The 27,818-nt window shown below is 52.9% G+C and overlaps 1 protein-coding gene across 2 annotated transcripts; it reads right to left on the bottom strand.

The window, feature by feature from the left end:
- Positions 1-103: 103 nt before the first annotated feature.
- LOC119848100 (semaphorin-7A-like) lies at positions 104-19,924 on the bottom strand. 2 transcript variants are annotated; one of them, XM_043502214.1, is made up of 14 exons: positions 19,329-19,924; positions 16,532-16,671; positions 15,729-15,791; positions 15,024-15,122; positions 14,494-14,602; positions 13,684-13,782; positions 12,418-12,557; positions 11,875-12,050; positions 11,050-11,158; positions 8,287-8,491; positions 7,307-7,422; positions 6,539-6,711; positions 3,968-4,020; positions 104-2,421 (listed from the first exon to the last, which is right to left on the bottom strand). In XM_043502214.1, the coding sequence occupies exons 1-14, from the start codon at positions 19,405-19,407 to the stop codon at positions 2,084-2,086; spliced, it is 1,899 nt and encodes a 632-aa protein (XP_043358149.1). In that variant the 5' UTR covers positions 19,408-19,924; the 3' UTR covers positions 104-2,083. The 2 variants fall into 2 exon arrangements, with proteins under 2 accessions (XP_043358149.1, XP_038239402.1); XM_038383474.2 differs by having other exon boundaries at positions 3,968-4,023; positions 19,329-19,923.
- Positions 19,925-27,818: the final 7,894 nt, after the last annotated feature.

Raw genomic sequence — 27,818 nt, 5'->3', positions numbered from 1 at the left:
TAAACCACTGACTGTCAGAAGCTGGGACTGTATGACAAGGGATGGATCACTCAATAAATTGCCCTGTTCTGTTCAATCCTTCTGAAGCATCTGGCCCTGGCCACTGTCAGAAGACAGGATACTGAGCTAGATGGACCATTGGTCTGACCCAGTACAACCGTTCTTATGTTCTTTGTTTTTTTAGGTTTGCTTGCAAATTTAGCCAATGTAGTTTAACGTCCAGGGCACTGGCTCGGTCAGTATCCTCTGGACACAGAATGTGGAGAAAGGTGACATGATTAACTCTTTCCATACCAGTGCACACAATCACCTAATGCACTGGTTTGGCTAATCCTGTGGGAAACGAGCAATGGTGCAAGATTGAAAGTCAGTTTTGAATCCATCTCTCCTGGTCTCTGGGCCAAATTCTGATCTCCATTACAGCAGTGTCAGACTGGAGTCATTCTCATGAGGCAAAGGCAAAGCTTCCCCCAAGCCAATGGCTCACTGGGCTGACACAGTTAAGGCACATCACTTTCAGAGCCAACAGGACACAAGGAATTGATGTGGACCCCGCCTGCCCTAACCTGATGGAGCAGGTACCCATTTTGCAGGGGAGAAAGCATCCTAGCATGAGATCGAGCAAGACTCATCCCACAACCTTCAGGCTGGTAGGACAGGTTTCAGAGTAGCAGCCGTGTTAGTCTGTATTCGCAAAAAAGAAAAGGAGGACTTGTGGCACCTTAGAGACTAACAAATTTATTTGAGCATAAGCTTTCGTGAGCTACAGCTCACTTCATCGGATGCATTCGGTGGAAATCTCCCCACTGTATTTTCCACCGAATGCGTCCGATGAAGTGAGCTGTAGCTCACGAAAGCTTATGCTCAGATAAATTTGTTATGCTCAGATAAATTTGTTAGTCTCTAAGGTGCCACAAGTTCTCCTTTTCTTTTTTGCTGGTAGGACAGCATCTTCACCACTCAGATACTGCACCTCTTCATGTGAGTGCCATCCAGATTTACACAGGTATGACTGAGCTCAGCCGCTAACTTTCCCTCCCTCCCTTTCGCTTTTAGATCTGAAATCCCCTCTAGCTGGAAGCCCTTCTCTACCTGTCCCTTTTCAGCGCAGTTGCTCAGAGTGGTGGATTTGAGCCAGTCGTGCGGAATCAAGCTTTAGATCCCTCCCATGGCCATCAGGTTGTTGTGAGCCGCCTCTGCATGGTGCCGATTGAAACCACTGCAAGGTGGTAGCTGAAGACGGTTGCTTAAAGGCGGATCCGTCACTGGAAGCGCCAAGTCAGCACAGCGACTCTGCATTTACCCCAGTGTAAACTCAGAGTGTGGGCGTCTGGATGATCACTCTCCCTTCTCTTGAAAACACAGGCCAGGCTGGTAATCAGGGTAACTGTGCATAAAGGACTGCAGCGAGAACAGCCTGGATCATGACTCCGAACAGGTCAGACTTGGGGCATCAGCAGAGGAGTTTTCCCTTTAAACAACATGGATGCTAAAAGGATTTAGCTCCTAGCAGCTGGAGTTGGAAGAGACCCACTCATGCATCGTCTTTCCCCCAGCAGCACCTGGGGAGGATTGTTCCTTAAAGAAGCATTAGAAAGCCACATCATGGAAACCAGCAAAATCCTATCGCCCAGCAGCCTTGGAACAAGCAAACTCCAAGTCTGGACCAGTGCCCATCAGACAAGTTGGATGCTAAACTGGGATCAGCATGGCAGCAGGTCTTGTGCTGAACAAATTCACTAGCCCACTGAGCAGCAAAATAAATAGTCCATTTATCCTCCTGGCCTCTACTCTAACTTCTCCCGCTCCCCGGCTCTGCAAAGTTTAGTCATGCTTTACATTTTGAGAAGGAGGCTCCTGGATAATTATCGATGGCTAGCAAAATCCCCACCATAACGGCTGTGTTTGCTGATGGGATGCCCAAATTGGAGCGTTAGGAAGAGCCCCCTGGAATTTTGTTCCTAGAGCGTCACATGTTTTGTTTGGGGTTTAAAGGGAGAATCATCAGGAGGGAGGGTTACAAGAAGAAAATGAAAGAGAGGGCGTTGGCAGTGTAATGAGATCTCCGCTTGGATGGCAAAGTCTAGAGCAAGAGGGTAGTGATGACCAGGAATAAAACACCAGCAGCCACTGTCACGGAGAGCTGTGGGATGCAGGCAGCGTTGAGCGTGAGTTTATAGGCAGTAATCTCCTCTAGGTAGCCGTCCTCCGTGGCTGTGCATTTGAACAGCCCCTGGTCCATGGGGGCGTTCTCCCCAAAGCGCAGCGTACAGGAATGCCCGTCCATGGCACAGGGGTACTGCTTGGTGCCGTCTTTGACCCAGGTGTAGATGGCGTGGTGGGAGCGCAGAGGGCATGGGAGGTAGATGTAGCTGGTCGGGTCCACGCTCACCTTTTTCAGAGCTTCCTGCGCTACTTGTTCTTTGAACAGAGGGATCAGGGGTTATAGCAGAGCAATCATAAAGGGAAAGGTGGTGGGGGAGAGGAGACCAAACGGGAAAGAATGAGAGAACCATAATTTGGAGTCACAAAATCTCAACCAAATGCAGCCCCAGCCTCTGCGCACACGGACACACTGGGCCTCGACAGCAAGGCTAAGAAAAGCCCGTATTGAAATGAAACAGCCGCAATCTGCTGAATGTAGAACCCCATCCAACTATATCAAAGTGCTGTGAATATATGCATGAGCTTGCATCTCCCAGCGCTGCTTCACAGAGGTTAATGTGATGGTTTCCCTTTTTTTTTTTTTTGCAGAAGGAGAAGCCAATGCTCTGGCTGAAGGACTTTGCTCAGGATTTCTGGGCAGGGCTGGCAGGAGATCCCAGGAGTTCTAGTTTCCCTCTTCTGGGAATTATCAGGAGGCGGGAATTATCAGCAGCTCTCAGCACACTGGGTGCAGGCCGGGAGCTGAACTCTGCTGACAATCTGGCTCTGAGGGTCGCAGTGGCAGCTGCTGGGAACTTTGGAAAATTCAGCCCTTATTTAGGCGCCTGTGGGTATGTCTACACTGCGGTCCTGGGGTGTGATTCCAGATGGTGTGGACATATCTGAGCCAACTTCAAGCTAGCTCTCTTGGCTGCAGGAGGACGCCATGGCCGCACGCACAAGCTATACAAGCTAAATGAAAGCTAGGTCGGGTACATCCACTCGAACTGCTGTCACTCACACCCCAGGATTGCAGTCTAGACATGCCCTAAAGGGGACCTGAATTCGTTGGGAAAATCTAATCCCTATTGGGAGTGATGAGCACGTGCCAATCTGGCCCGAAGCCGTTCTAAAAATTCCATGCTGGCCCCTGGCCCAGGGCTGGGATGAGAACCCAGGAAACCTGGCTCCTGGGTCCCCCTGCTCCAACCATTCTACCACTCTGGACCTTATTACTGGGGTGTTTGAACCATTACCACAGATTGACTCCTCCCGACGGCTAGCACAACCCTGGATTTATGGCATGGTCTCAACTGAACCATTTTCCTGCAGTACCTTGGTCTCAGCTTTTGAAGCTGGAAATGCACGAATTCAGATGGGGGGGCACTTTGCCAGCAACAGGGGTGTCCTCACGCCAGGGGCTGCAGCTCAGCAGTGGGGAAAGAGTAACATTAGCCTCTCGCTAAGGCACAAGAGTTTTGGGGCCGTGTCCTTCCATTGCACCAGCACTGAGCCCTGCTGGTAGTGAGAGCGGGCATGCTATATCCCTGGCACTTTAATGGCCTTGCCAGCTAAGCTCGGTGCAAAGTAGGAAAATCCCATTGCTGGAGCTGCACGGGCAGCAGCTCCAGCGGGAGATTGGAGCCAGACGGGTCTAGCTTAGACACGGCCTCGCAGTCCTGAGAGACGCAGCTTGTTTTTTCCATGCCCACGGGGGCAACAGCGAGATTCCCTTGGGCAGATGGGCCTTTTGTCATCTGCTTTTCAGGGAGGCAGCAACACCTGTGTGCAACCAGGGTTCCACAAAGGCCGAGACACCTACCTGCTGCACCTTCGCACACGTCCTCAGCCTCTGGGTCCAGGCTCTGCAGGAAGTTGCTGCAAGGAAAGGCAGAGAGAGAGGAAATCAATCAGTAGGGTGGCAAAGGACACGTGACTGCCGCATCCTCATCCAGGGGATTGAAAAGGGATTGTCATTTTAACAAGGGCCAGTGCTTAGCCCCAGACACCGAGCAAGGCACAGCTCCCCCCGACCCCCCCCCCCCATGATAACTGCCGGAAGCTCACTCTGTGGCTCCGACATCTTGCAACACGGAGGTGAGGAGCTAGCGCTATACACAAAAGCATAAGGTGAGTTGTGGGGGTCTAGTCAGACTCCTGCTAGGATACAGGATTCTCCTCCACTCTGGCTACTATTGTGCAGCACTGCTGGGCCCTCTTCTAGTTCTCTTGCTCTAGCCTAGAGGTAGCTGCATTTCTTATTTACCCTTCACGGTGGATGACTATATAAATAGAAGTTAGTATTCTTTCACAAAAAGGGTCTGCTTTCTCTAGCAAAATTCATTTGTTTGTTGAAACACTGAAATAGCGCATATTGGATATATTGCTGTAGCGCAGTGCCTCATGGGAGAGATGTAGGTTGATTGTTTCATGTCCCCATTCTCCTCCATAGACTGAGCTCCCTAGCTGCACTACCATAATGAACGATGGCCAAAAACTCCTATGATGCACTGCCTCTCCAAGAGGCAGGACCAAGGTGCATCATGGGAGCTGTAGCTCAGGTGTGGACCACAGCCTAGGAAGGAGAATTGGAGCTTGAGGCACATGAACTACAACTCCCATGAGGCACCATGGTAGCATTTCTGCATTTTTCCATTATTTGAATTTTTGCCAAAAAAATCTAAGTTTTCCATAGGGAAAAAACCCCATTTCCTGACCAACTCTACAGCCAAGCCATTTCCCTGCCAGTGCAGGGTTGTGCAGTCGGGGACAGTCTCTAGGGCAGTGGTTCTCAACCTATTTACCCTTGTGAATTGCACATGCAGCTCTCTATGTGTTATGTGGGCTGCATCCACACAATATAGATACTACCTTGTATGGCCCTGAGGATGTGACATGGGCCCCAGCTGTGTGCTGCTTGGGCCAAAAGCAGCGAGTGGGCTACCTATTGAGAAACACTGCTCTAGGGTTTTGTCCAGTCTAGGTTTAGAAGTCCCAAGCAAGCATATTCAGGTTTATTTCTTTATTATATATAATTCTATATAATAATACATTCATTACAGCTGGTCTGAAAATGAATATTCAAAACCAAAATTTCAAACTTTTTCACAGAACCAAATTCCACCATTTTCGCTTCTGTCAATTGAAACATTTAAACCCGTTTTATTTTTTTTTCAATTATATATAAAATAAATTTCTAAACAAAAAAAGTCTTTTTTAAAATGAAAACTCAAAACTTTTCCTTCTGAAAAAGTCAGAATAGGACATTTCATCATTCTCAAAATGGGTTTGTTTTAATTTTTTTCCAAAAGAAAAAGTAACTGAAATAGACACGTATTATTTGTCGAAACAGAAAACTTTTTCAATGCAAATTTTCCTGCCAATTCTCTATACAAAATGCCTTTCACCCACAAATCTAAGGCCTGATCTATACTGAAAACGTATAGCGGCATAGCTTTGTTGGTCAGGGGTGTGAAAAAACCCCACATGTCCTGGTGTCAGAGCTGTGCCAACAAGAGACCCTCCCCACCCCCCCCAGTGTAGATGTGCTATGCAGGCAGAAGAATGCTTCTTTCAGCATAGCTAACGTCGTTCAGGGAGGCGGTGGAGCTATGCCAGCAGAAGAACTCCTGCTGCTGTACTCTGTGGCTATAGTAGGCTCTGTAGTGTAGACATCATCGAGTGCTGTGCAAGGGTGGGAAAGAATTAACCCCATGAGATGGTTTGGGAAAGACAGCCTCTTCCCCTGTGATTGCTAGCAAAGTTGAAATCAGCCTCACCTGGAGCTCCCTCAGGATAAACCAACGGGCCTTCTCTGAGCAAGGTCCTCGATTTTGGAACTTGCTCCTCTCCTCCCTGCATGTTCCACCAGAGCCCGGATTTGTAACCCTCCCGGCTCCTGGCAAAGCTCAGCTTTAAGTTTCCCCCTTTGTCAAGGCTATGGTTGAGGCAGGCATGGGCTCGGGTGGATCTGTTTATGGGCAGCCTTTGTCTATGTTTGGAATACAGGAGGTGCCCTAAAGTTGTGTTCCAAAAATGTGAACGTGAAGAAATTATACAGATGGGCAAACTCAGGCACGGGGAAGTGATTTGGCCACGGTTCAGCAAATCCATGGCATAGCTGGAAATAGAACCCAGGTGTCCTAGCTGCCATCTTCATGCTCTAACCAGTAAATATCTCTCCCTCCCACAGCTGGGAATAGAACTCAGGCATCCTGAAATCTCCCTGTGTGACAGATGCTCTAACCAATAGACCATGCTGCCTCCATATTGCTGTGTGTATGTTTACAGCTACCAGCTCCTTTCCTTTCCTCCCTCTCTCCCCGACTTGACAAGACCATTGAAAGGACGGTGGATTGGGAGCAAAGCATTCCGCCTTTAAGCCCGAGCACACCTGGCAGTGTCGTTTGCCTCTTGGGAGATGGTTGAGCATTTTTTGCTGTCTGGATCCCATCCGCAGTATGGGTCCTTGGCAAGGACACACTTCCAGCAGGTCTCCCTGTACTGCCCACAGTCTGCCAGTGGCAGGCGCGTCACCTCGAACTCAGTGGCTGCATAGAGGTGCCCCTGCCAAAGAGGGGCTGGGTTAGTCAAAGGTTCAAACAAACAAACAAGCAAGAGAGGAGGCCGCATGCTCTGGAACTTACTGGTGCGATACAAACTGGGGCCAATCCCTTTCCAAGTAGAAGCGCTGGCCAAATTCCCATTGAAATCTCCACTGGCAGCAGGATTATGCCCATAATGGACTTCACAAGCAAAAGCACTTGTTGGTGGGGGCGGGGGGAGGTCTATCTTAGAAATAGGTGTTCTGTTCACGGCATACACACTGAGACGTTAGACAAAACCAAATACTCTTGCTGGAAGGCTGCAGTGTAACACGACCTTCCTGCTTAGAATCCAGAATCCTGACACATAAGAACCCCGAAGCAGTGAGAAACAAAGCAGGCTGCTCCCTAAAACCGTGAGGGACAACCCACTCCACTTTACTCAAGACTGCCTCTCTGCAGACTAACGGCTGCTAGACCCAGATCGCGGGCTCCCCTTACCAAGCCACCTAGCCTGCCAGCAGGACCAAGAAAACCCCACAGCATTTAGAGAGACAGCTCTAAATTTAACCAATGTTAAATACAGAGCAAAGATAGAGAGGGGGAAGGGTGCTTACTGTGGCAGCATCCAGGGCCATCCCAGAGATGGGCGCCTCTCTCTGGAAAGGGCTCAGCTCAGAGATGATGACCGTCTGCCCTCCACTCTGCAGGACTTTGTGGATCTTCCCTTTCTCTGCAGCGGCCAGAGACACAGGGAGTTCAGAAGAAGGAGCCCAGCCCCCTCGAAGGCGATGGGAGCTTGGCCAGGGCTTCACCTGCAAACAGCCAGAGGCCTCCCTGCATGCCCAGGACAAGGAGAGTCCAAGCAGGGACAGGGCTAGTTGCCCTCAGTGGGCCTGCCCCCATGCCCCAGCTCTGCCCTGGAGGGACCCACTGGAGGGGAGCACCATCTCCGGGACCCAGGCAAGCCCTTGGCCTCTGCTGGGGCTGCCCAGAGAGGGGTCAACCCACCCCACCACGCCCCCCAGCTCATAACACAAAGGCCAGTGAGCAGCTGTCAGACCAGAATGGCACAAAGCCATCCCCCAGCTGGCACTGGAGTCAAACTGGCAACCTGGAGGCGAGTCGAGCCCTGAGCCAGCTGTGTCCTGGCCTACACTTCACCACACAGGGCAAGCACACAGTGCCGTCGGGTAGAAGAGACTCTCCTGGGGGAGGAATCACCACGGCCAGTGTCTGCTCAACAACGACCAGGCCCTCTGAGGAGGCACAGACCCCATCTGACCAGTGGCTGGCATGGGGCGGATGCAACAGGCATCTCGCCCTGGGATCTTCAGCTGCCTGACTTCTTGGGGGAGTGGGGGCTAGTGCTTAGAACAGGCAGCTGGGAGTCAAGACTCCTGGGTCCTGGCTCTGGGAGGGGAGTGGTGTCTAGTGGTTAGAGCAGGAGGGTTGGGAATTCCTGGGTGCTGTTCTTGGCTCTACTGTATGGCCAAGGCCACTTTGCGTCCCCACACTGACAAAACCTAAACACCCAGATGTGGCTCCACAAAGGCTGAGTCCCAGAGGGAACATCCCCAGCTCCCTCCACACCTACCTGTCCCAAGGTAGAGGACAATGCGAGAAGTGTTGCTGGCATCCAGGACCCTGTCAGCCACCACCTTGGTGTAGGTGTCATTGGTTTGCAGCACATATAGGGGGTGCTGCCCCTCGGGGTAGATGACGGTCTCAATCTCGGGGTAATCTTTGACGATGCTGAGGATGGCTTTGGAGGGAGCGCTGGGGGAATTGTAGGGGACGCACTATGGAAAGAATGGAAGAGGAAGGGGGGTAACAAAGAGGGAGGCCAAGTTCTGCACAGACAGACCCTGCACCCTCAGGCTGCTCCAGTGATGTCTACGAGGAGCCACCCAACACAGAGCTCATTCTGGGGGTTATCCAGCAGAGTGTCAAAGAGAGTTAGGCACCTAACTCCTCCTAGAATCAATGGGAGTGTGACACACAGCCAGAAAGGGTTAAGCAGCTTGCAGCTAAATGACTCAGAGTCAACCTTTAGAAACATGTTAGAAAAGTATGTAAATGGTGATTAGGGCCATTCTATGTTAGATAGGCTAGAACTTTGAAATAAAAACCTGTATTGTTAGAAAACTAGAGGTAATACTAATTGTATGTGTTGACTTGCATCTTTTTAGATGTTAGCCACGTAAACGGACAGTTCCTGTCTATTATTATAGCTATTGATTCAGAGATCAAAAGGGAATATTAACATTTAGACAAATTTTGAGTGAAATAATGTCATTGTCTCTATGTCTCTTTAAAGTTTGTGGTAAACTGTATATGAACTACTTAATGGATAAAATTACCTTATGTTAATCCATGTACTTGATTAGTGGTGATTTTTGGGAAACAGAAGGTTACATCAAAAGCCTATTGTTCAACCAGGACTGTATGGTCAAGACGCTGCTAGAAAACTGTATAAAAGACTCTTGGGACCTGATCCTTTCATCTCAGATCTGCTTGATACTTTATGCAGGGGAAACTTGAGTCATAACACTTAGATCTCCAGTCCCATCTGGATCACCCTGAATAGGAACATTGGACTATAACCGATGGACTAATGCTGAAAGAACTCTTTTCAACTACAAAACTCACCATCTCTACTGTGAATCTGATCTCAGAACCGTGCTCATGTCTGTATGTATACTGATCTTTTAACCATACTCTCTCTCTTTTCTTTTTTAATAAATTGTAGTTTAGTTAATAAGAGTTGGCTGTAAGCATGTGTTTGGGTAAGATCTGAAATATTCATTAACCTGGGAGGTAATGTGTCCGATCCTTTGGGATTGGTAGAACTATCTCCTATGATGAATAAGATGTTCAGCAATCCTCATCCTATTTGACTTGGGTGTCTGGCTGGAGGCCTAATGTTGGGTTGCTTTAAGGGAACCTAGTTTTGGCTTCTGGGTAGCCAGTGAGGTGTTGTAGAAGCTGTTTTGAGGCTAGCTTGGTGGATCTAAGTACTGGAATGACCACCAGCTTTGGGGATGGTCTGCCCCATTCTTTGCAGTTTGCCCTAATTAAGTAATCACAATGTGGATCCCCGGTCACAGGGAGTTAGGCACCGAAATACCTTTGAGGATCTGGACCTAAATGCTGCTATGGGAGTTGAGCGAAATTTTTCGGACGACACTTTTTTCTAACAAAAAAAAAAAAAGCAGGATCAGCTCAGTTGCAACATTTCTTGAATTTGTGTTGGTTTCAGCAAATTGTTCGGGGTTGAAAAAATACCGTACATTTTTTTTCAAAAAAGTCAAAAAATGTTTCGATTCAAACCGACTTTCTGTTTTGAAATTCCCTTTAATTTCTTTTTTAAAAAAGGAGGCCAAAGCCCCGAACTGAAATGAAACTTTATTCGCCCCAAAATGAAAATTTTTGACTTTTTGATTTGCCCATTTTCTTTTAATTTCAATTTTGGGTTGCCCCAAATTATTCTTCCCCCGATTTTCCAGACTTGCCAGTGAACTGAAAAATGTGTTATTCACCCAGCTCTTGTGTCCATGAGATTGCAACAATCTCTGTGCTCACCTGTTTGTCCTCCCTAAACGCTTCCCTATTCATGTGCACCTGCCCCCTTCAGGCACCCACGTGGGACTCAGGGGGACCAGATTCCATCCCTAGCTTTGCCACTGATCTGCTGGCTGACCTTGGGCCAGTCCCATCTCCTTCCCAGTCCTCCCTCCAGAGCGCTGCACTGCAACTACTAACCCTCTCCCTGCCACAGGTTCAGTTTGCTCCTAAAGATGTGACAGGACTCAGGCGTCTGGTGCTAGGGGGTCTTGTGGAGAAGGAGCTGGCAGAGAGTGGAGGAGAGACAGCGACTGGAGGTGCTGAGGGCAGCAGGACGGGAAGAGATGGTTGCCTTTCCTTTGGAGGGATGGGGGGCTGTGGGCAGAGGGATGAGTGGGATTGGACAGGAAGCTTGGCCCTGTGGAGATAATTTGTTGTTTACAAATTCCCATGGAAAGGAGGAAGAGCTCTGGGTTACTTTTATTTGCAAGCGTTTAAAGGGATGCTCAGTGCTTGGCCTGGGCCCCTCCCGCCTAACTTCATGCAGCTCCCCGAAAGCAGAAGGGCAAAGCTGCGCTTTCGAAATGACTCAGTGGCCACTTGTAGACCCCTGTGACTGACACCGGGCCCATTGCGGCTACTGACTGCCCTGGGCAGCTCTCTGGTCATTCCCTGCAAGCCACAGAAGCTCGGAGTCCATCCCCCAACACCTCCATTCGCTGTCAGAAATGCGGGTCCCTTCGTTCCTGGGGAACTGTTTTGGGATGCAAACCCCGCCCCACGCAGGCCTCACCGTGCCAGGTCGGTGCGCTGGCAGGACGCTGGTGTAGCCCTTGAGCTTGGAGGTTCGGAAGGTGTGGGTCACCATGTCCATGGAGTAGGCGCACACGGCGGTCGTGCCCCTGCAGGGGGAAAATGCTCCCTTCAGGTTTTGGCGGCTGGCAAGGCAGAGCTGGTTACCACTGGCACTGGGCGCTTTGTGCTAGGATTTGGGCTCTGAGGCCCACCCGACGGAAATGACTGGCAGGCGCGGCGGGCCTGTGCTGGAGCCAGCGCCGAGTTAGTTTCCCTCCTCGGGGAGGGGGAGACTGACCAGGGAGCTCGGACGCCTTGTCATTGTCTTCTGCCTCTTTGCCCAATGGATGTCCTGCCTGTCTAAGCAGCTCCGGGCTGGGCAGCTTCCTGCCCTATTCTTCATGGGCATAGTTTGGGGATGGAGCTGGGGATGGGGGGGGGTGTTGCTCCCCCAAACTGCAAGTCTGGGGCAGACATGGAATTTCCCCCTCTACACTTGGCCCCATTGGCCTGACTGGAGCTGTCCCTACCCCCCACATATAGACGTCAAACCACGCCTATGCTATTCCCCTGGTCATGGGGGGAGGTTCTCCTGGCGAAGGGGCACCGTGATTCCCATCTGTCTCATGAGAGCAGCAAGCATACTCCATGGAAGAGGGACAATAGGGTGGGCAAGAGCCCCCCCTACCATGGCCCTGCCTCCTCCCTGCACCCCCAGGCAACATTCTGGCCCCTTCACCAACCGTGGGGCAAGGAGTCTGTGTGACTCCAGCCTGCAGTGTGGCCCCAGCCCTGCCTGGCTCCGGCTGCGGCCCCTGCTCACCAGGCACTGGCAAAGATCCCATACAGCATCCCTTGGCCCGTCTGCCCCCTGCCCAGGACCACGGCGTCGCGCAGCTGGTTGAAGCGCTGGGGATGGGTGGGGCTGCCGCACACCAGCCTGGCCTGGAGGAACGTGGTCCAGAAATCGACCAGGAGGCTCTTCCCACCTTCATCCACCTGAGCAGGGTGACAGAGGAAAAATCCCAGAGCCCTTCAGGCCTAGAGCACGGACATTCCACCATAATGCCCCCCGCCCCTGCCACCAGATCCACGCGTGGCCTGAACCACGCTGGCCAAAGCACACGGCCCCGACCTGTTATAATAACAGCTAGAGCTGTTATAACTACACATTGAGAACTCATGTGGCTCACAGACATGGCTCACAAAACTGGTCTTTTTAGCTCCGGCTACACCAGTTCATGCTTCCAGGGCCTGCTGCTCACACTGTGACCTCATCCTCGCACTCGTATCAGGCGTAAGAATGGAGATTTAGATGAGACATTTGCCTTTCACTGCCAGCTCTCAGCCCGCGGGGTCTCCGTACCTTACACACACGGCCCAGCCGGACTTTGACAGGCTCTTCGTCGAGCCCTGCTGTCTTGTTGACTTCGTTATAGAAGAAGTAGATTTCATCCAGGTTGGACTCCTTTTCCGGCACCAAAGCGGCACTGACGAACTCTGCCTCTGCGGGAGGAAAGGGGGATGGGGTGGGAAAAGAGATCAAAGTGTGTAAAGAAATTTGGCTGGAGGCATGTGTGTGCCAGCACCACCACTAATTCCTTGGCCAAGTCAAGATACAGGCATGGAGGGGGTCATGCGTGTCGCCAACCCCAGGTCCCTCAAAACAATGAGACTGGCTTTAAAATCAAGAGATTGAAAAAAATAAATAAATGTGGGGTTCTGGTTATTCTGAGCCTTTGGGAATCACATTTTCCAGCTTTTCTCTGCAACCAGGAAAGCTAAATAATTTATATTTTAAAGCAAGCTGAGATTCTCTTCAATGCCAGGACTCAGTGAGCTGGGGCTTTAAGAAGGACTTTTAACTACTGTGAGGCTTGCAAGACTGTTGTGTGAATTGGCTCTCCTGGATTGCATCTGTTTCATACAATAATAGTGATCATCCCTAGCTCTCCCCAAAGGAGGTCAGTATCATTATTCCCATTTTGCAGGTGGGGAAACTGAGGCACAGGAAGGGACTTGCCCAAGGTCATCCAGCAGCAAAACCAGGAACAGAATCTAGGTCTCCTGTTCCCCATTCCAGTGCTCTATTCCCATGGCCACATTTTGGTTTGGGAATCAGAGCTTCTACGGGCAGAGAATCTGTATCATCTCCGCAGTAAGGGGCAGTGTACCTATCCCCTGAAGTGCCAGATTTTTCTGGATGCCATCTGCTATGCTTGCAAATGTGTCTTTCAACCTTCTTCTTCTTCTTACCTTTCCAGCCTAGATTGCTAGGGCTGAAGGGTTCTGAAATGCCAACCTGTGGAACTCCCTGCTGCAGGGGTTCAGCGAGGCAAACACTGTGGGGGCTGGACAGTTCTATGGCCAATATAACACATAGCTGTTTCAGCTGAGACTGGGGTAATGGAGTTTGATGCTAAAGGAACCAGATGATCCCTCCAGCGGGATGGAGTGTCACACAACCCCTGGCACATGCAAGGTTTGACCCAGTGCGTTGCCTTGGGGCAAGATCCAGCAGCATCAGGGACTGGCCGCTGCTGGAGGTGATGGATCTTTGGGGAAAGCGTCGAGAACAGGTTGGCTGCTCTGACCCGCCCTGGGGCAGGTCAATAGGAAAAGCCTCTCTTACTGGTGAGCCATTTGTCTTCTGTCCTCAGTAGCTTCCTTGGGCCATAGCTCCTCTGGATGGTGCTTCTGTCCTGGGACAATGCCGAGTACAGGCTTCCCTCTGCAATATTAACCCAAGATAAAACAAGATGGGTGTTCTCCATGGGGGGGCGGGTGCCCCTGCCCCCCTCTACCTTCTGGGGGGAAGCCCCACCAGCCTCCTGTGGAGTATGGCCATTATCCACTTTCAACACAACAGAGGACCCTGGTCCATGGGCAACAAAGAACAAACCTTGTTCTTCATGGCTAGCCCCAGGTTACACTGGGAGACAGAAGTAGAGGAGGGACTAGAACCCACATATCCTTGCTCCCAGTTGCCTGCTCTAACCACTAGCCCAAATTCCCTCCCAGAGCTGGGAACAGAACCCAGGAGTCTTGGCTCCCCATCCCCAACCAGTAGACCCCTCACTGGGAATAGAACCCAGGAGTCCTGGTCCCCATCACCTCTCAGCAGAGTTCCAAAGCCCATCTTGGCTGCAGAGGGATCTCCTCCAAAGAAGGAAACTCTTTTATTGGTACCAGTCCTGCTCCCAGCCTCCTCTGTCCAGTGGACCTTTCCATGGGGCTGGCTCATCTTGGGATATTACAGGCTACGGTGGGGAAGCCCACTGCACTGGTCCAATGCCACCTCCCTCTCCAGCACCGCTCCTCTGGGGCTTGGGATCCAGAGAGCAAGAGGCAGAGAAGGCACCCAAGGCGAGGCCCACGGGGACCCTAGCTGGCTCCCTGCCCCTCATTCTATCTGGGGATGGAAAGAGGTGGATCTCCTTACCCACAGCGATGGCTGCAGCCGGCTGAGACAGTGATGCCGGGGCGAGGCTCTCTCCGCTGATGGCAAGGGCTTGGCCCTGTTTGTCCTGCTGCAGCGTCGTGTCATTGGTCTGGGAGGGGGGTGGGGGTAAACCCAAGCCGACAGTTTTAATTGTTTCTATAGATCTCCTTACCCAAGAAGCTTCACAGACCTCAGCCCAGCTGGCCTCTTGCAGTCTGACATTTCTCTGATTCTATTTTCCCTGCGAGGCAGTGCCCGTCTTACACACATGGAGACAGGGCAGGGGCCGCGGGAGTCCACTGAGGAGCTGGGAATGGAACCCAGAGGTCCTGGCACCCAACCCCCTACTTTAACCCACTGGACTCACACTTCCTTAAGCGGTGCCTTAGGAGAATGAGCCCAGATTTGACAGGTCACAGGGCAATCTTATAGACCCGGGGATGGAAATGTCCCAGTTACGAGTGAGGTGACTAGTGCCCCCTATGCCCATGGGCCATTCTCTAAGCATTCCCCCAGCCTGCCATGCTCACCAGGAACCAGCATTTGGGGGAACCAGCGTTGGTGCCGCAGACGATGATGGAGCTGCCGTTCAGCCTCTGGATCACCCGGATGTAGTTGTCACACTCGGTCTGTGGGAGAACCAGCCCCGACGCACGGCAGTTAGTGCTCGTTACCCATACGCACCATTCATGGCAGGAACAGACCCAGCCCTCAGCATGTCACTGAGCAGGTAGATCTGAGACGTCCTCTGCGTGTGATTACACACCCACAATAGAGCCCTGATGGGTGACGGAGCCAGGGGCACAGCTGGGATAGAACCCACGAGTTCCGATTCCCTGGCCTCTGCTCCCACCACTAGACCCCAGTCCCCTCCCAGAGCCGGGAACAGAACCCAGGAGTCCTGCCTCCCAGACTCCACGTTTGCTCTACCAACTAGACACCCCCCCACCCCCATGCAATGCTGTCTGTGCAGTGGTAGCGGGACGCGCTCAGGAAATGGAGAAACTAAGGCGGGGAAGGAAGCTCAAAGCAACTGCCCAGCTCCTTGGAGCCAAGCCCTGGTGTTGTGAAGGGACCATCGGCCCTGCCCGGAGAAGAGGCAAGGGGTCCCTCCATGCTCAGCACTGTGGGGGCATCTCTAAGCCCCGTTAGCCATCTCTGGGGGGCTCAACATGCTGCTGGGGGTGTCAGTCGCTCACGGCTCAGGCCCATCCCTCGCCAGGGTCCCCTCTCACCTGCACCACCCCAGGCTTGCTCCTGCAGTTCTTCTCCACCTTCTCATCGGCCTGCAGGGGAACCTGGGAGGCAGACGGGGAGCAATGCTGATCAGACCCTGATCCGCCCCATGCCCCTGGCCACAGGTGGAAAGGCCCAGCGGGGTAGCCCTCAAAGGGATGGTGTTTCTGATCAGCCACAGGAGGGGTCCCGCAGGCCTTGGACCCTGGCTGTACCCCATCTTCCCACAGACCTCGCAGCCCCGAGCCACTCCCATCGACTATGCAAGGGGAGTGGGGAGATGTGGCATTATCCCCGTGTTTATCGGGGCCCCTCGCGCAGCACCTCTTTGTGCTCCCAGGGGGACCCACTGCAAATGGAAACAGCCCCAGATCTCTCTGGCCCTGCGGCCTCGAGAGAGGAAAGCCCTGCTGTGGGATGGCAGCTGGCTGTCCCGTGGATACCTGGCCAGCCGGCAGGTGGCCCCTGAGCCCGGCAAGTGAGATCAAAGGGACTCTCCTTTCAAAGCCCAGCCCGTTCTCAGTTGGGAGCTGCCTTCCCTAGGCTGAGCTGGGTGTGGCTGATGGCCCAAGGAGAGGAAACTCGCCAGTAGGATCTCATGGAGCCTGTCCTTGCTGGGAGTCTCTTCCTGGTGCCTGAGCCAGTCTCCTCTGGAAGCTGCCGGATCTCTTCGTTGGCTTGTCAGCTCCGGGGCCTCCAGCTGATCATACACCATCATTGCAGGTCTGGGAGGGAGGGGATGCAGGGGCCAGGATAAACCCAACGAGAGGGGCAAGGGACTCACACAAACCCCACCTCTTACCTGTGTCTGGTTGACCTCCTCCTCCTTAAATGTCAAGATGTGCAGTGCTCCCCTGCCCCCAACGTACAGCTGCTCAGATCCGGCATCATGGAAGAGGACTGTGGACTTCTCCCCATTCTCGAAGCTCAGCACAGGAGAGTCTGGGGGGGAAAGTGAGGGGGCAGGACGGGTGAGGAGAGGATGAAGTTTGCTGAAGGCTGAAATACAGACTCTACCCCCAGCCCATCCTTCCCAGCTGGCTTCTTTCCTCTCTAAGGCAAATATGTTGCGATCAGCCTCCAGCACGTTTTCAGATGGGGAAACTGAGGCACACAGCAAGGCCATAGTTTAGGACCCACGGTGGGCAAGCTGCAGTGCTGGGAAGAGAGCCCATCTGGCAGCACAGTTCGCTAGACCGCACAGCGTCTCTTGTGGTCGCCAGACTCTTCCTGAGGCAACAATTCAGGGCCCATTCTGATGCTCGGTCTCTCTTTCCGGACACTCGGTGCCAGACTGGATGGAAGTTTCTTTGTAGTGTGGACACTAGAGACTGGACTGAGACTTGCCAAACCCACCCCTTGCCTATTGAAGGCTTAAAGAGACACCGTCTCTGCTACAGGAGAAGAGGGAAAACCTAGCTCCGGCCGGCCTAATCCACATATTATGAATGCACCCCAGTGCACATTGCTCCTGGACCTCAGCCTGTCCATGGGTAGCATGAAAACCTAAACCTTATGCAGGCCAAATCTGCCCCAGCAGGGCAATAGTCCAGAGCAGGGTTTCTCGAAAACTGGTCTGTGGACTGGCACCGGTGCCTGAGATTTCCCCGACGCAGTTCAGGAAGGCCGCAAGCTGGCCCCTGGTACCAAAAAGGTTGAGAAATGCTGCTCTGGAACCAGGCACACAGCTTATTTCGTACACAGGCAGGTCCACAGGGCTCCAGTAGGGGGCACCGTCGGACAAGCACACAGCTCTAGTGCAGCATTCCCCCGGTAGCTGATCCAGGCGCCTACATGCTCTGCCCTGTAACCGGGATGGTGCCAGGTGCTGTACAAGCCAATGTAGAAAGCTGGTCCCTGCCCCGCGGGGACAACATGCAGCCATGGGCTTCTCCTTGCTGCGGTCATCTTGCGGCCAGCCAAGAAGCCAGACCAGATGCGGCTGGCTCTTGGAGCTCGTCCTGCCCCCAGCCTGGGATTCTGGCTCTCTTGGTTGTGCAGTGACCCGCCCTCTTGGCCTCCCGTTGGCTCAGGCTTATCATGCAGCAGGGAGCGCCATTGTGTTTTCACTAGAGTAGTGACCATGGGATGGGTGTGGCAGTAGCAATGGACACGTTGGAGTTTCTGATCCTGGTACTAAGGATTGGGGAGAGTGGGGCATCATGATGCACCCACCCCAGGGATGGGGAGTGGCTGTTGGCTGGTCATCAGGATACAGAGGGTTAAGTCATCTCTGGCTCTGACAAGGAGAGCACTCTCACCAGCAGCAAAAATTCTCCTCCACCATCAGTGGGTGGGGGCTGCAGGCACTGAGAGATAGAGCAGACCTGGGGGCCCAATTCTGCCCCCCGCTGAGCTCAGGGGAGCAGGCTCTGCCTCTGATTCCGACAGACAGCCTCCCACCAGGCTGCCAGGTGGGGACTCTTATATGAGAGGATTTGGGGGAAACGGGGGGAGAAATTGATTCTTAGATCCCATTCCTGGCAACTACCTTGCAACAACTTCCTGCTATGGGATTGCCTCTTAGGCTAGCACACGGGGTACAGTAATGGACCCCACCTTTACCTTTATTGCCTCCCTGACCCATACCACTTACATGTCACTACCAAAGCAATGGATCTTCCTTCCCTCCTAGTGCCTCTTTCAGAGCAAACATTTTCAGTCACGCCCTGCACGGGACACCCCCTGGCATTTTTGCTGCCAAGCAAAGACGGGCTGTGATTTCCCACTGGAGCAAGGGGGCAGAGCTGGAACAGGCCAAGGTTTGTGCAATGTGGCTTTTTCATTCTCTATGCGTTGAGTGGCAAAGGGAAAAAAAGACACCACTCTGCTCCGGGAAACCGCAGAGCCATCAGAAAACTGCAGTGGCTGCATTACACAGATGTTGTTTTTCTCCCCCTGGCAAGCCACCAACACTTCACAATGAATGCGGGTCAAGGGGCAGGGGCTTTTTCATGAGGGAGGGTCAGACTGGATTGTGCTGAGGAATTGGTCTCCTGATAGAGGCTATTTTGGAGAGTAAGGCATGGATCATGCTGCAGCTGGGGGTACTTATCTGCATTGCAGAGGGTGCAGAGACTTGTCTATAACATCCCTAGTCCCTCTTTCAGTAACGGAGGCACCAGCTGGCTCTTTCAACAGCTAGGAGTTAACCCTGAGCCTGTCAGTTTTGAATCAGATGGGAAGTGACTCCAAATGAAATCACTGATCAGGCTGCAGTTGTAACACCTGTCAGACCAACAGCCCAGATTGACGGTGGCAGCCGAAAAATAAATAAAAGTTTCCTTCTTGTCAACTCTTTAATCAAAGCAAATTAACGTGTGGACCAGTCTTTAAGTAAAATATTCCCCCAGCAAAACTCACCTCCCCACCTCAAAAGCTGCTTTCTAAACCCACCATGCTGTCCCCTCTTTGCCCCCCTTAAACAATCCCACCTTTCATTTCCCATCATCAGATGGTTAGATCCGCAGGAGGCCGATAGGAAATTAACCCCCGCGTCATACAAGCCAAGTCAAGCAAAGAGCAAAAACAATATGAAATGAAACATATCCAGTGGATCAGGAATATGGCACCAACAGACGCATCAGATCTTATCTCACCTTTAAGGGTAAACTTCAGTCTTGGTGTCTTTTGGGCTGAACAGAACGCTGACAGGAGGAATAAATATAGAGATCTCATATTTGTGCCTGTCCCCACGCCTCCGGAGAGAATTTTCTTTCTGATGTTAACTGCTGCCACTAAGACTCTGGCAGGGCTGGCTCGGTGCTGTCTGTCTAGTTCTGCGCCTTGGGCTTTCTCTGGTGGGCTCGTCTGCAGTTTCGCATTTTATACCTGCCGTCCTGAGCCTGGAGATGTAACGTCAGCATAACTTCCTTCAAAGGAGAGGAGACAGAGGGGAAAATAACCCCCTCCGAGCTCCACAAAATGGAGATCCAGAAAACAGCTTCAGCAAGCAATTGCTCTTGTGGGGAAGATGGGAAAATCACAAGGTGCAGGAGCGAGCTGCAGCGATCTAGCAAAGTGGTTTTAAAGGCCACCCGCTCAGGGGTTGCTCATCGGTCAGTGGGGACGCCCTGCCCCTGGGATTTCCTAGCCCAAGCATCAGCCCTGCACTGGAAACGCAGATGCCAGGCTCCGCATTTTGTCCTGGTTTCAGCATGCAACCTCTTTTAGTGCAGAAAGGCCACGTCCCCCTACCCTTGAGCCCAGTCAGTGCCCCCCTACCCCCAGTGTAACTGCCTAAGCAGGATCACTTGAGGCCGGAAGGTCGGTCCCCAGCATATATCTTCCGTGAGGACTCCAGGAGGGCTGCCTAGTAAATGATGCTCACTGGATCGGGGGAGATCTGAAGCTGGCAGGAGCTGATGCTAACCCAGACAGCTGGTAAGTTGTAAAGCTGAGGAGGGCCTTTAGTTCCCCTAGTTAAAAGGCCTCTGCCAAAGGAACAGGTTGCCATGGTGATGGGCCCAGTGCTAGACAGAAGGGACCTCATTCTTGGCTACACCAGGGCCCCTTGAGGCTGCTCTGGTGGGCTATACAAGGGGCTGAAATTGTGCCCCCCCCAAGACTCTTCCCTGCGCAGGGGACCTCTCTGGAGCTGAGGTTAGCCTCTGCACTTGCCTTGCGCCCAGCCCCTGCTTCCGTGGGGAGTAAAGTGTAAAATAGAGCAGCCTTGGGGCTGCTCTAATGGGCGCAGAGGCCGAGGCAGGGCCTTGCACAGCCTCAGAATACTGGGAGCAGAAAAGTGGCTTCAAGGCAAAGCCAGCCTTAGCCGCACCCACCGTATGCAACACTCTGTCCCTCACATATTGGGGTTGATCGGCTGCTGCACCTAACAGACCCAAGTTGCTTAGCTCGGGCAGTGAAGGTACCTGTGTACAGATCCAGAAATCCCAGGTTCAGTCAGGGCTGCTGGTGACCCATCCAGGGGTGTGGGGATAACACTGGATTTGTCTCTCCCCGGAGTACAGGAACAGAGGCAGGCCCATCGCATTAAAGCCATTTAAAATCTGGGCATACACACACCGGAGGGGTTACAAGCATTCCTCCCGCTGTGTGACTGCCACCTTTCCCAGGTGCCATGCCCCAGCCTCCTGCTCTGGGGCCAGAACCAAACATGGGCTCAGCTGCTGTGACTTCAAGGACTGACTACCTGGTTGGCAAGCAAAATTGGGCGGGTGTCTACGTGAGCCCAACTGGGCCCACAAACCCGACTCTAAAACCAGGCCCATGACCTTCGCTCGCTTCCCGTTTAGCTGCTCCACTGATGGCGCAAGGAAGCCAAGTGCAAAACCTCCAAAATGGCCACTCAGCTTTCAACGCCTCCACTTTGGGGGGCCCCAGTTTGAGATGCTCAGGGCCTGGTTTTCAGAGACGCCGCTCCCCTGCCCATCAGCTGGTTTGGTGGGTCACCACATCTCTGAAGCTCAGGCTCTAGATGTCTCAGATTGGGTTGAAGAGGTCAGTTGTGGGAGTCAGTGGGTTGGGGACTAGAACTGCCGACGTCTGAGCCTCGCCTGCCAACCTCTCCACAGGAGGGAGCGCTCACCTGTTGCTGTTCGGGATCTCATTTTGGGCTAGACCAGCTTTGCAAATGATGCGTGGAGCTCTTTATCTTTGCACCTGCCCAGGACAATGGAGCATGGAGCAAAGCCATGAAGGCATTGCTTTCTGAATGCCCGAGTGAGCCCTAGCCACACAAGATGAGGATAAGAACACACTGGGTCAGACCAATGGCCCACCTAGCCAGTATCCTGTCTTCCGACAGTGGCCAGGGGCCAGCTGCTTCAGGGGGAATTAACAGAACAGGGCAATTTTGAATGATCCATCTCCTGTTGTCCAGTCCAATTTCTGTCAGTCTGAGGCTGGGGTTACGTCCCCCCGACCATCTTGGCTAATGGCCATTGATGGACCTATCCTTCAGGAACTTTTCCTTTTTGAACCTAGTTATACTTTTGGCCTTCACAGCATACCCTGGCGGTGAGTTCCACAGGTTGACTGTGAAGAATTGCATTCTGTGAAGAATACTGTACGCTTGTTTAAAAGCCGTTGCCTATTAATTTCAGCGAGTGGTCCCGGTTCCTGTGGTCTGTGAAGGGGTAACTAACACGTCCCTCATCACTTTCTCCGCACTGGTCATGATTTTCTGGACCTCTGTCCTTTCCCCCCGTAGTCACCACTTTTCCAAGCTGAACAGCCCCAGTCTTCTCAATTTCCACTTGGATGGCGGCTCTTCCATCCTCTAATCATTTTCACTGCCTTCCTCTGCACCTTTGCAGACAGAATTTCAGCTTCTCCGACCCCCTGGCTGTGCTCCCCAACCCGGGTCGGTTCTGCTGGAAGTGACTCTGGGTTCGAATGCTTTCACAGCCTGACTTCTGCATTTTCAGTAACATTACACTGAATAAGCTCCTCTCCCCCCCACCCTGCCCGCACTCTCCATGTCTCTGCCTGTACCTCTCCCCTTAGCCACGGGGGGCTGAAAGTGCTCGAGTCTGTATATTAGAAAGACTTCTCCGGTGCTGACATGCAGCTGCCTCTGGGGTGGAGCACAGCAGCCATTTTAAACGTGTTATTGAACTGGAACAAAGGGGGAATTTAGGGAGACAGGTGACTGCCCCAGCATTGGGCCTGTAATGGGTTATATCCCTCCAGCCCCCCATGAGGAAAGGGTGGGCATGGTTTCTGCCAGAGTCCAGCCCTGCTGCTCAGGGCATCTGCCCCCCCGATGGGGATAACGTAATCCAGCCACAGAGAGTTGGGAGCATCCCCAGCATGCCAAGGCCATGCCACAGACAAGAACCAGCCCCCCTCCCTCTCTCCGAGAGTCTGGGCAGCCAAGGCTTTCAAGCAGGTTCTCCAAGAAGAAACCCCCTTCTTCCCTGGGCTCCTGTACCCCTCTCCTCCAGGGCACTCCCCCCACCTGCCAGACTGAGCCGGGATCCTCCCATCTCCAGGCTGGACAAGCGCCACGGGTGGGCTGGGTCGGGGCCCACAGCACCCAGCAAGACTCTTTCATTTCTTCCTGCCTGGCATGGGGAGCTGACCCAACTCGGGGCCTCCCCCCCTGCCCTGGAGGGGGAGGGGAGCTCAGTCTGTGCTGCTGGGTGTGTTTGGGATGTGGGAAATGGAGCTCTTCAGGGCTTTAGTGATTGTAAATCTACAGCCGCTCCCTGCTCTTTTTGCTGCATTATGGAGGGCAGGGCAGGGACTCAGGCTAGGCGTCAGCATTCCTGGCTAGTGGTTAGCGCATGGGAAAGGGGCACCAGGACTCCTGGGTTCTAATCCCAGCTCAGGGAGGGGAGGGGTCTTCTTAGCGGTTGCAGGTGGGTTGGGAGCTAGGAGCCCTGGGTTTTATTCTCAGCTCTAGAAGGGGAGGGATGTGGTTAGAACATGGGGGTGAGGAATCAGGACTCCTGGGTTCTTATCCCAGCTCTGGCAGGGGAGCTGGGTCTAGTGGTTGGAGCAGGGGGGCTGGGACCAAGGATTCCTGGGTGCTATTCCCAGCTCTGGGAGGGGAGCTGGGTCTAGTGGTTGGAGCAAGGGGGAAGAATGGGAGCTGGGACTCCTGGATGCTATTCCCAGCCCCAGCACTGACTCACTGTGCGACCTGTAGTTAGTCCATTCCTCCCCCTGCTTTGATTTCTGGGGAACCAACGCTTGGCTCAGGAATTGTTCAGTGTTTAAACCCTGGATAGCAGCATCTCTTCTGCTGACAGTTTGCGCCCTTCCCACTGGGCTGACTCTCCCCACAACTCCCTCCAGTCCTGATTTCTTCTCTAAGCCCAGCCCAGCCTCCCTCCGCTATTTCTCTTTTATTCCCTGCAGCCTGGGCCGTTTGTGAACATGGGCTCCCTCATCTGACAGCCTGCGCACCCTGCCCTTATGAGAGATCTGTGTTTTGCAGCGTCATGCCATCACACGGGTACCCTGGCATCTCTCTCCCTCCGCAAGTTCCAAATCACCGCTTGGGTCTTGGATTTAGGCTGAGGCTCAAGAAACAGCTTCCGTTTTTCATTTGCACTGATTTGTCCTGCCTGGCTGTAACGCCGGGGACAGAAAATGACCGGGAAGACAAAGAATAACAAACCCTAAAATCCCTCCAGCCCCTTGTCAGCCAAGATTTTGCTAAAAAGGAGGCCTTGCAGCCCCATCTGGAGGAATGAGACCCACCTACCTCCTGTTGTACAGGCAGGGAAATTGAGGCCTGCAGAGCAGTTCCAGGTCACAAATCACATGGCAGTGTTGGAAAGAGAACCCCGGCGTCCTGGCCTGGTACTGAGTAGCAAAGTTCTAATTGACTGTCAGGAAGCCCATGAGGTGGGGAGATTGGGAGTAGAGGGAAGAAACGATCGACCCTTTGCTCGATAGCGAATTGTGCTTTGCTGAGATGCACGTAAAACCTTTTCCCATTGCATGGTGCAGAGAATAACACACAGACTGTATGGCACTCTTCAATGCATTTTCAGCGAGCTAATTAAATATATCTGCGTTAAAACTGGCTTTCCGAGTCTTTGGCTGTAGTGGAAATATGTGATGGCCCAGCTCCTGGTTCCGCTATCTGGGGCAGCTGGACACTCTTTCCCATTAGAACAGGGGTGGGCAAACTATGACCCGTGGGCTGGATCCGGCCCGTCAGGGCTTTGGATCTGGCCTGCGGAATTGCCAGCCCTGTGGTGCAGTGGGGCTAATACAAGCTCCCTGCCTGCCCTGGCCCCGCGCCGCTCCCGGAAGCAGCTGGCACCACATCCCTGTGGCCCCTGGGGGAAGGGGCCTGAGCCCTCTGCTGTACCCTGCACCCCTCCTGCACCCCAATTCCCTGCCCTGAGCCCCCTCTCGCACTCTGCATCCCAGCCTGCCCCAGGGAAATGCTGGGAACAATGCAGGCCCTGTGGGAATCAGCCCAGTTGTTCCTGGGCTGCATATGGCTGCTACAGCATATTGGGGGGCAGAGGTGAGAGCGGGGAGGAGGAAGGAAAGTCAGGATTCCCAGGTTCAATTCCCAGCTCTGGGAGGGGAGTTGGGTCTTGTGGTCAGAGCAGGGGGGACTGGGAGTCAGGACTCCTGGGTTCAATTCCCAGCTGTGGAAGAGGGGTAGAGATTAAAGCAGGGCCTGGGACTCAGGCATGTCCTGTACTCTAGCCCAGTTTGAATGACTTGCAGTATAACTTGGAAGCAAATCTCTGTGCCTCAGTTTTCCCCTCACAGGGGGAGTGTGGGGAGGGTTCACACCTCTGACGAGCCTTGAACTCCTGAGAGATGGCCAAGAACAGCCGTCACACTCCGTCTCTGAACACCCTGCCCCCAGTCCAGGGGCTTGTGGATTTAGGCCTGGTGAAGAGAGAGAATCCAGCTGGGGAGTTTCAAGCTGGAGGATGAGTGCTGTTTGCAGACATGTCCAGTGAGCCAAGCTGGCCTCCATCCCTGGTGCAGGGAGCATGGCAGAGGGGTAGCTGGAGTGCTCTGGGCTGCGTCTATTCTCTGCATTGTATGCCCCTGCAGGGAAGCAGTGTATGTTAGAGCAGCCCTGAGGCTGCTCTAACGGACCCCAGGGATCGGGCAGGGCACAGCTCAAGGATACAGGGAAAGGAAAGATGGCTTAAAGTTCACAGCTACCGTCGTGCCTCTTCTCCCCACTCCCGGCCTTTCATCCCTGCCCCTGGTGCGGGAACGGAGCAACTGAGAATCATGGTCTGAGGGTCCTGCTGTGTGCTGGCACTCAGGCCTAGGAGTCAATTTCCCCCGTAGACAATTAGCCTCCCACCCAAGCACACAAGGGACAGGATGCTCTTGGGCTGCAATTAGGAACCTACAGGGCTAAATTCAAACCTCGGCCAAGCCGGTGTAAAATGCAGGGGACAAAAATCCCACAGGGGACCCCGGCCAGGCTACTTCTCCAAGGAGCTAGTGAAAAAATGCAGTTGAGAAAAAATGATTCGGGAGATTCATGCGTTTCACAAGCCATACCGAGGGTCAGGAGCAGTGTGATGGACCAAGCCCGTGGCTTGTACCTGGGCTACAAGTAGGAGAAAGGGACTGTGTGCATACAGCACCTAGCGCCGGGGCTGGGGACTACGGGGCTCCTTCAGGACCCACATTGCTAATGCAAAGCACCTGGCTAGCTGTAGGCAGGAGGGATCAAACCTGGGCTGTCTGCTAAAATAGACCCCTTTAGCACAAGTCCAGGAGTTGACTCATCAACCTCATTGTGTGACCAACGCCACCCCTGAGCGAGCGTAGCTCCCATCATGCCTGGTAACTTGCCTCAAAAATATTGTTCACGCCTGAAATTCCTTTACCCCTTGGCTTCCCAGAGCGGTTTCTGTTTACTTCACCAAAGAGGGAAAGCAATTTGGAAGGGACAGACCGACCATAAACATCCCCGGCTCGGATTGTGCCAGGGGGCCTGGAGATCTGCCATTGCAAGGCAGGTGCTGTTTGCCCAAGGAGGGATGCTCTTGACCCAGCGACGCAGCCCCGCAGAGAACGTGGTCGTACGTGGGGCTCTAGGGCAAAGCGGCCACTGTGTAGCAGAGACGCCAGCACTTTAGCTCCTATGAGCCAATATCTTTGGAAATGATTCCAACAAAATCCAGGGCAAAGGAATGAAAGTTCAATTCCTGCGTCTTCGTGTCATCCCTGGTTCCCTAGGCTGTGAGGCCAGGTCTGGAGTTACAGGGAGGCCACCCGGCAAAGTTGGTGGGGAATATAAATTATTCTCTGGCCCATGTGTCTTGGGGAGGGTTGTCTAGTGCAGGGGTTCTCAGGACAAATTTTTTGGTGGCCTCAGAGTGCGGCCACCAACTCTTGCTGGTGGCCGCCCCCACATTTTCCCCTAAAATACTTAATTAGTTTTAGCAAAAACAAATAAATGTGCACATATACATGGCCAACTTGTCGTAATTTATTTGGTGCTAGTTAGTAAGTCTGTTGTGAAAAGTGATATTAACCAACATACAAGTTTCAGAGTAGCAGCCGTGTTAGTCTGTATTCACAAAAAGAAAAGGAGTACTTATGGCACCTTAGAGACTAATAAATTTATTTGTGCATAAGCACGAAAGCTTATGCTCAAATAAATTTGTTAGTCTCTGAGGTGCCACAAGTACTCCTTTTCTTTTAACATACAAGTATCACCTTTCACAGCAGATTTACTCAGCCCTGGATGGGGGGTCAGGGGAGGCAGGAGCCCAAAGCCCTGCAACTGGAGCCTGGACCCTGCCGCTGCACAGCCAGAGCTCGAGGCCCCCCGGTCAGAGTCTGCTGCCCTGCCACCACATTGCCGTAGCCCAAAGTTTAAGACCCAGTGCCCCTGGGAAGGTGGGGAATTCACTGGCTGCCTTCTCCTCCAGCATTGTACCCCAGGTGTCTCCAGAGGAAGGCAGGGTCCAACCCCTGCTGGCGGCCCCAGCAATCAACACCAAAGCAGTGCATCTGGGAGCAACAGGGAGTCAGAGGGACTGCTAGATTCCTCCCCCAAGTCACAGCCCAGGAGGCTGTGGCTGCAAGATAAGCCCCTGGTGGCCGCATGCAGCCACGGTGGCCACATTTGAGAAACAGACTCTAGTGGTTAGAGCAGAGATGCACGTCAGAATTCCTGGAGGCTGCATGGTCTAGTCTATTCCCAGCTCCGCTGTGTGATCTCAAGGCAAATCATGTCCCCTCTCAGTGCCTCAGTTTCCCCAATTAAGTGTTAATACTATAGCTTGTGAGCCCTCTAGTGGCACTCACAATGTACTATGTTCTGAGAAGCTTTCAGAAACCAGCCAGAGCCACCTGCTGTGTGTAACTAGGCCTGGCCCATTCCTGTATAGTGAATGAACGCGGTTATTTAAGCCCCAACTCTGCCTGGTGGCTTGTTCATAGTGTTGTAGCATAAAGAGCAAAGGACACAACGCTGCCCTGCTCCGTGCCTTGGTTTCCCCATCTATAGCACGGGGATTGTGCTGTTTACCTGCGTCAACGGGTTGTCATGAGGTGTAACCCCGTAATGACTGTGATGGGCTTTGAGCTCTTTGGCTCGCGGTTGCTATAGAAGTGTGGAGTGTTATTTATTGCTCTCGACGATCTGGTTAAGCATTAGACAAGACTTT

The sequence above is a fragment of the Dermochelys coriacea genome, chromosome 24 (assembly GCF_009764565.3).
Source record: "Dermochelys coriacea isolate rDerCor1 chromosome 24, rDerCor1.pri.v4, whole genome shotgun sequence".
NCBI lineage: Eukaryota > Metazoa > Chordata > Testudines > Dermochelyidae > Dermochelys > Dermochelys coriacea.
This window is presented reverse-complemented; position numbering and strand designations above follow the sequence as displayed.

What these genes read in the sequence shown, in the direction of transcription:
- LOC119848100 (XM_038383474.2), bottom strand. Translation starts at nt 19,407, where the DNA reads ATGAGATCTCTATATTTATTCCTCCTGTCAGCGTTCTGTTCAGCCCAA. An exon ending in GCAAGCCTGGGGTGGTGCAG is followed by an intron (nt 15,123 to 15,728) that starts GTGAGAGGGGAC and finishes GTTCTCCCACAG; the next exon opens with ACCGAGTGTGACAACTACAT. An exon ending in GGCTGCAGCCATCGCTGTGG is followed by an intron (nt 13,783 to 14,493) that starts GTAAGGAGATCC and finishes TTAATATTGCAG; the next exon opens with AGGGAAGCCTGTACTCGGCA.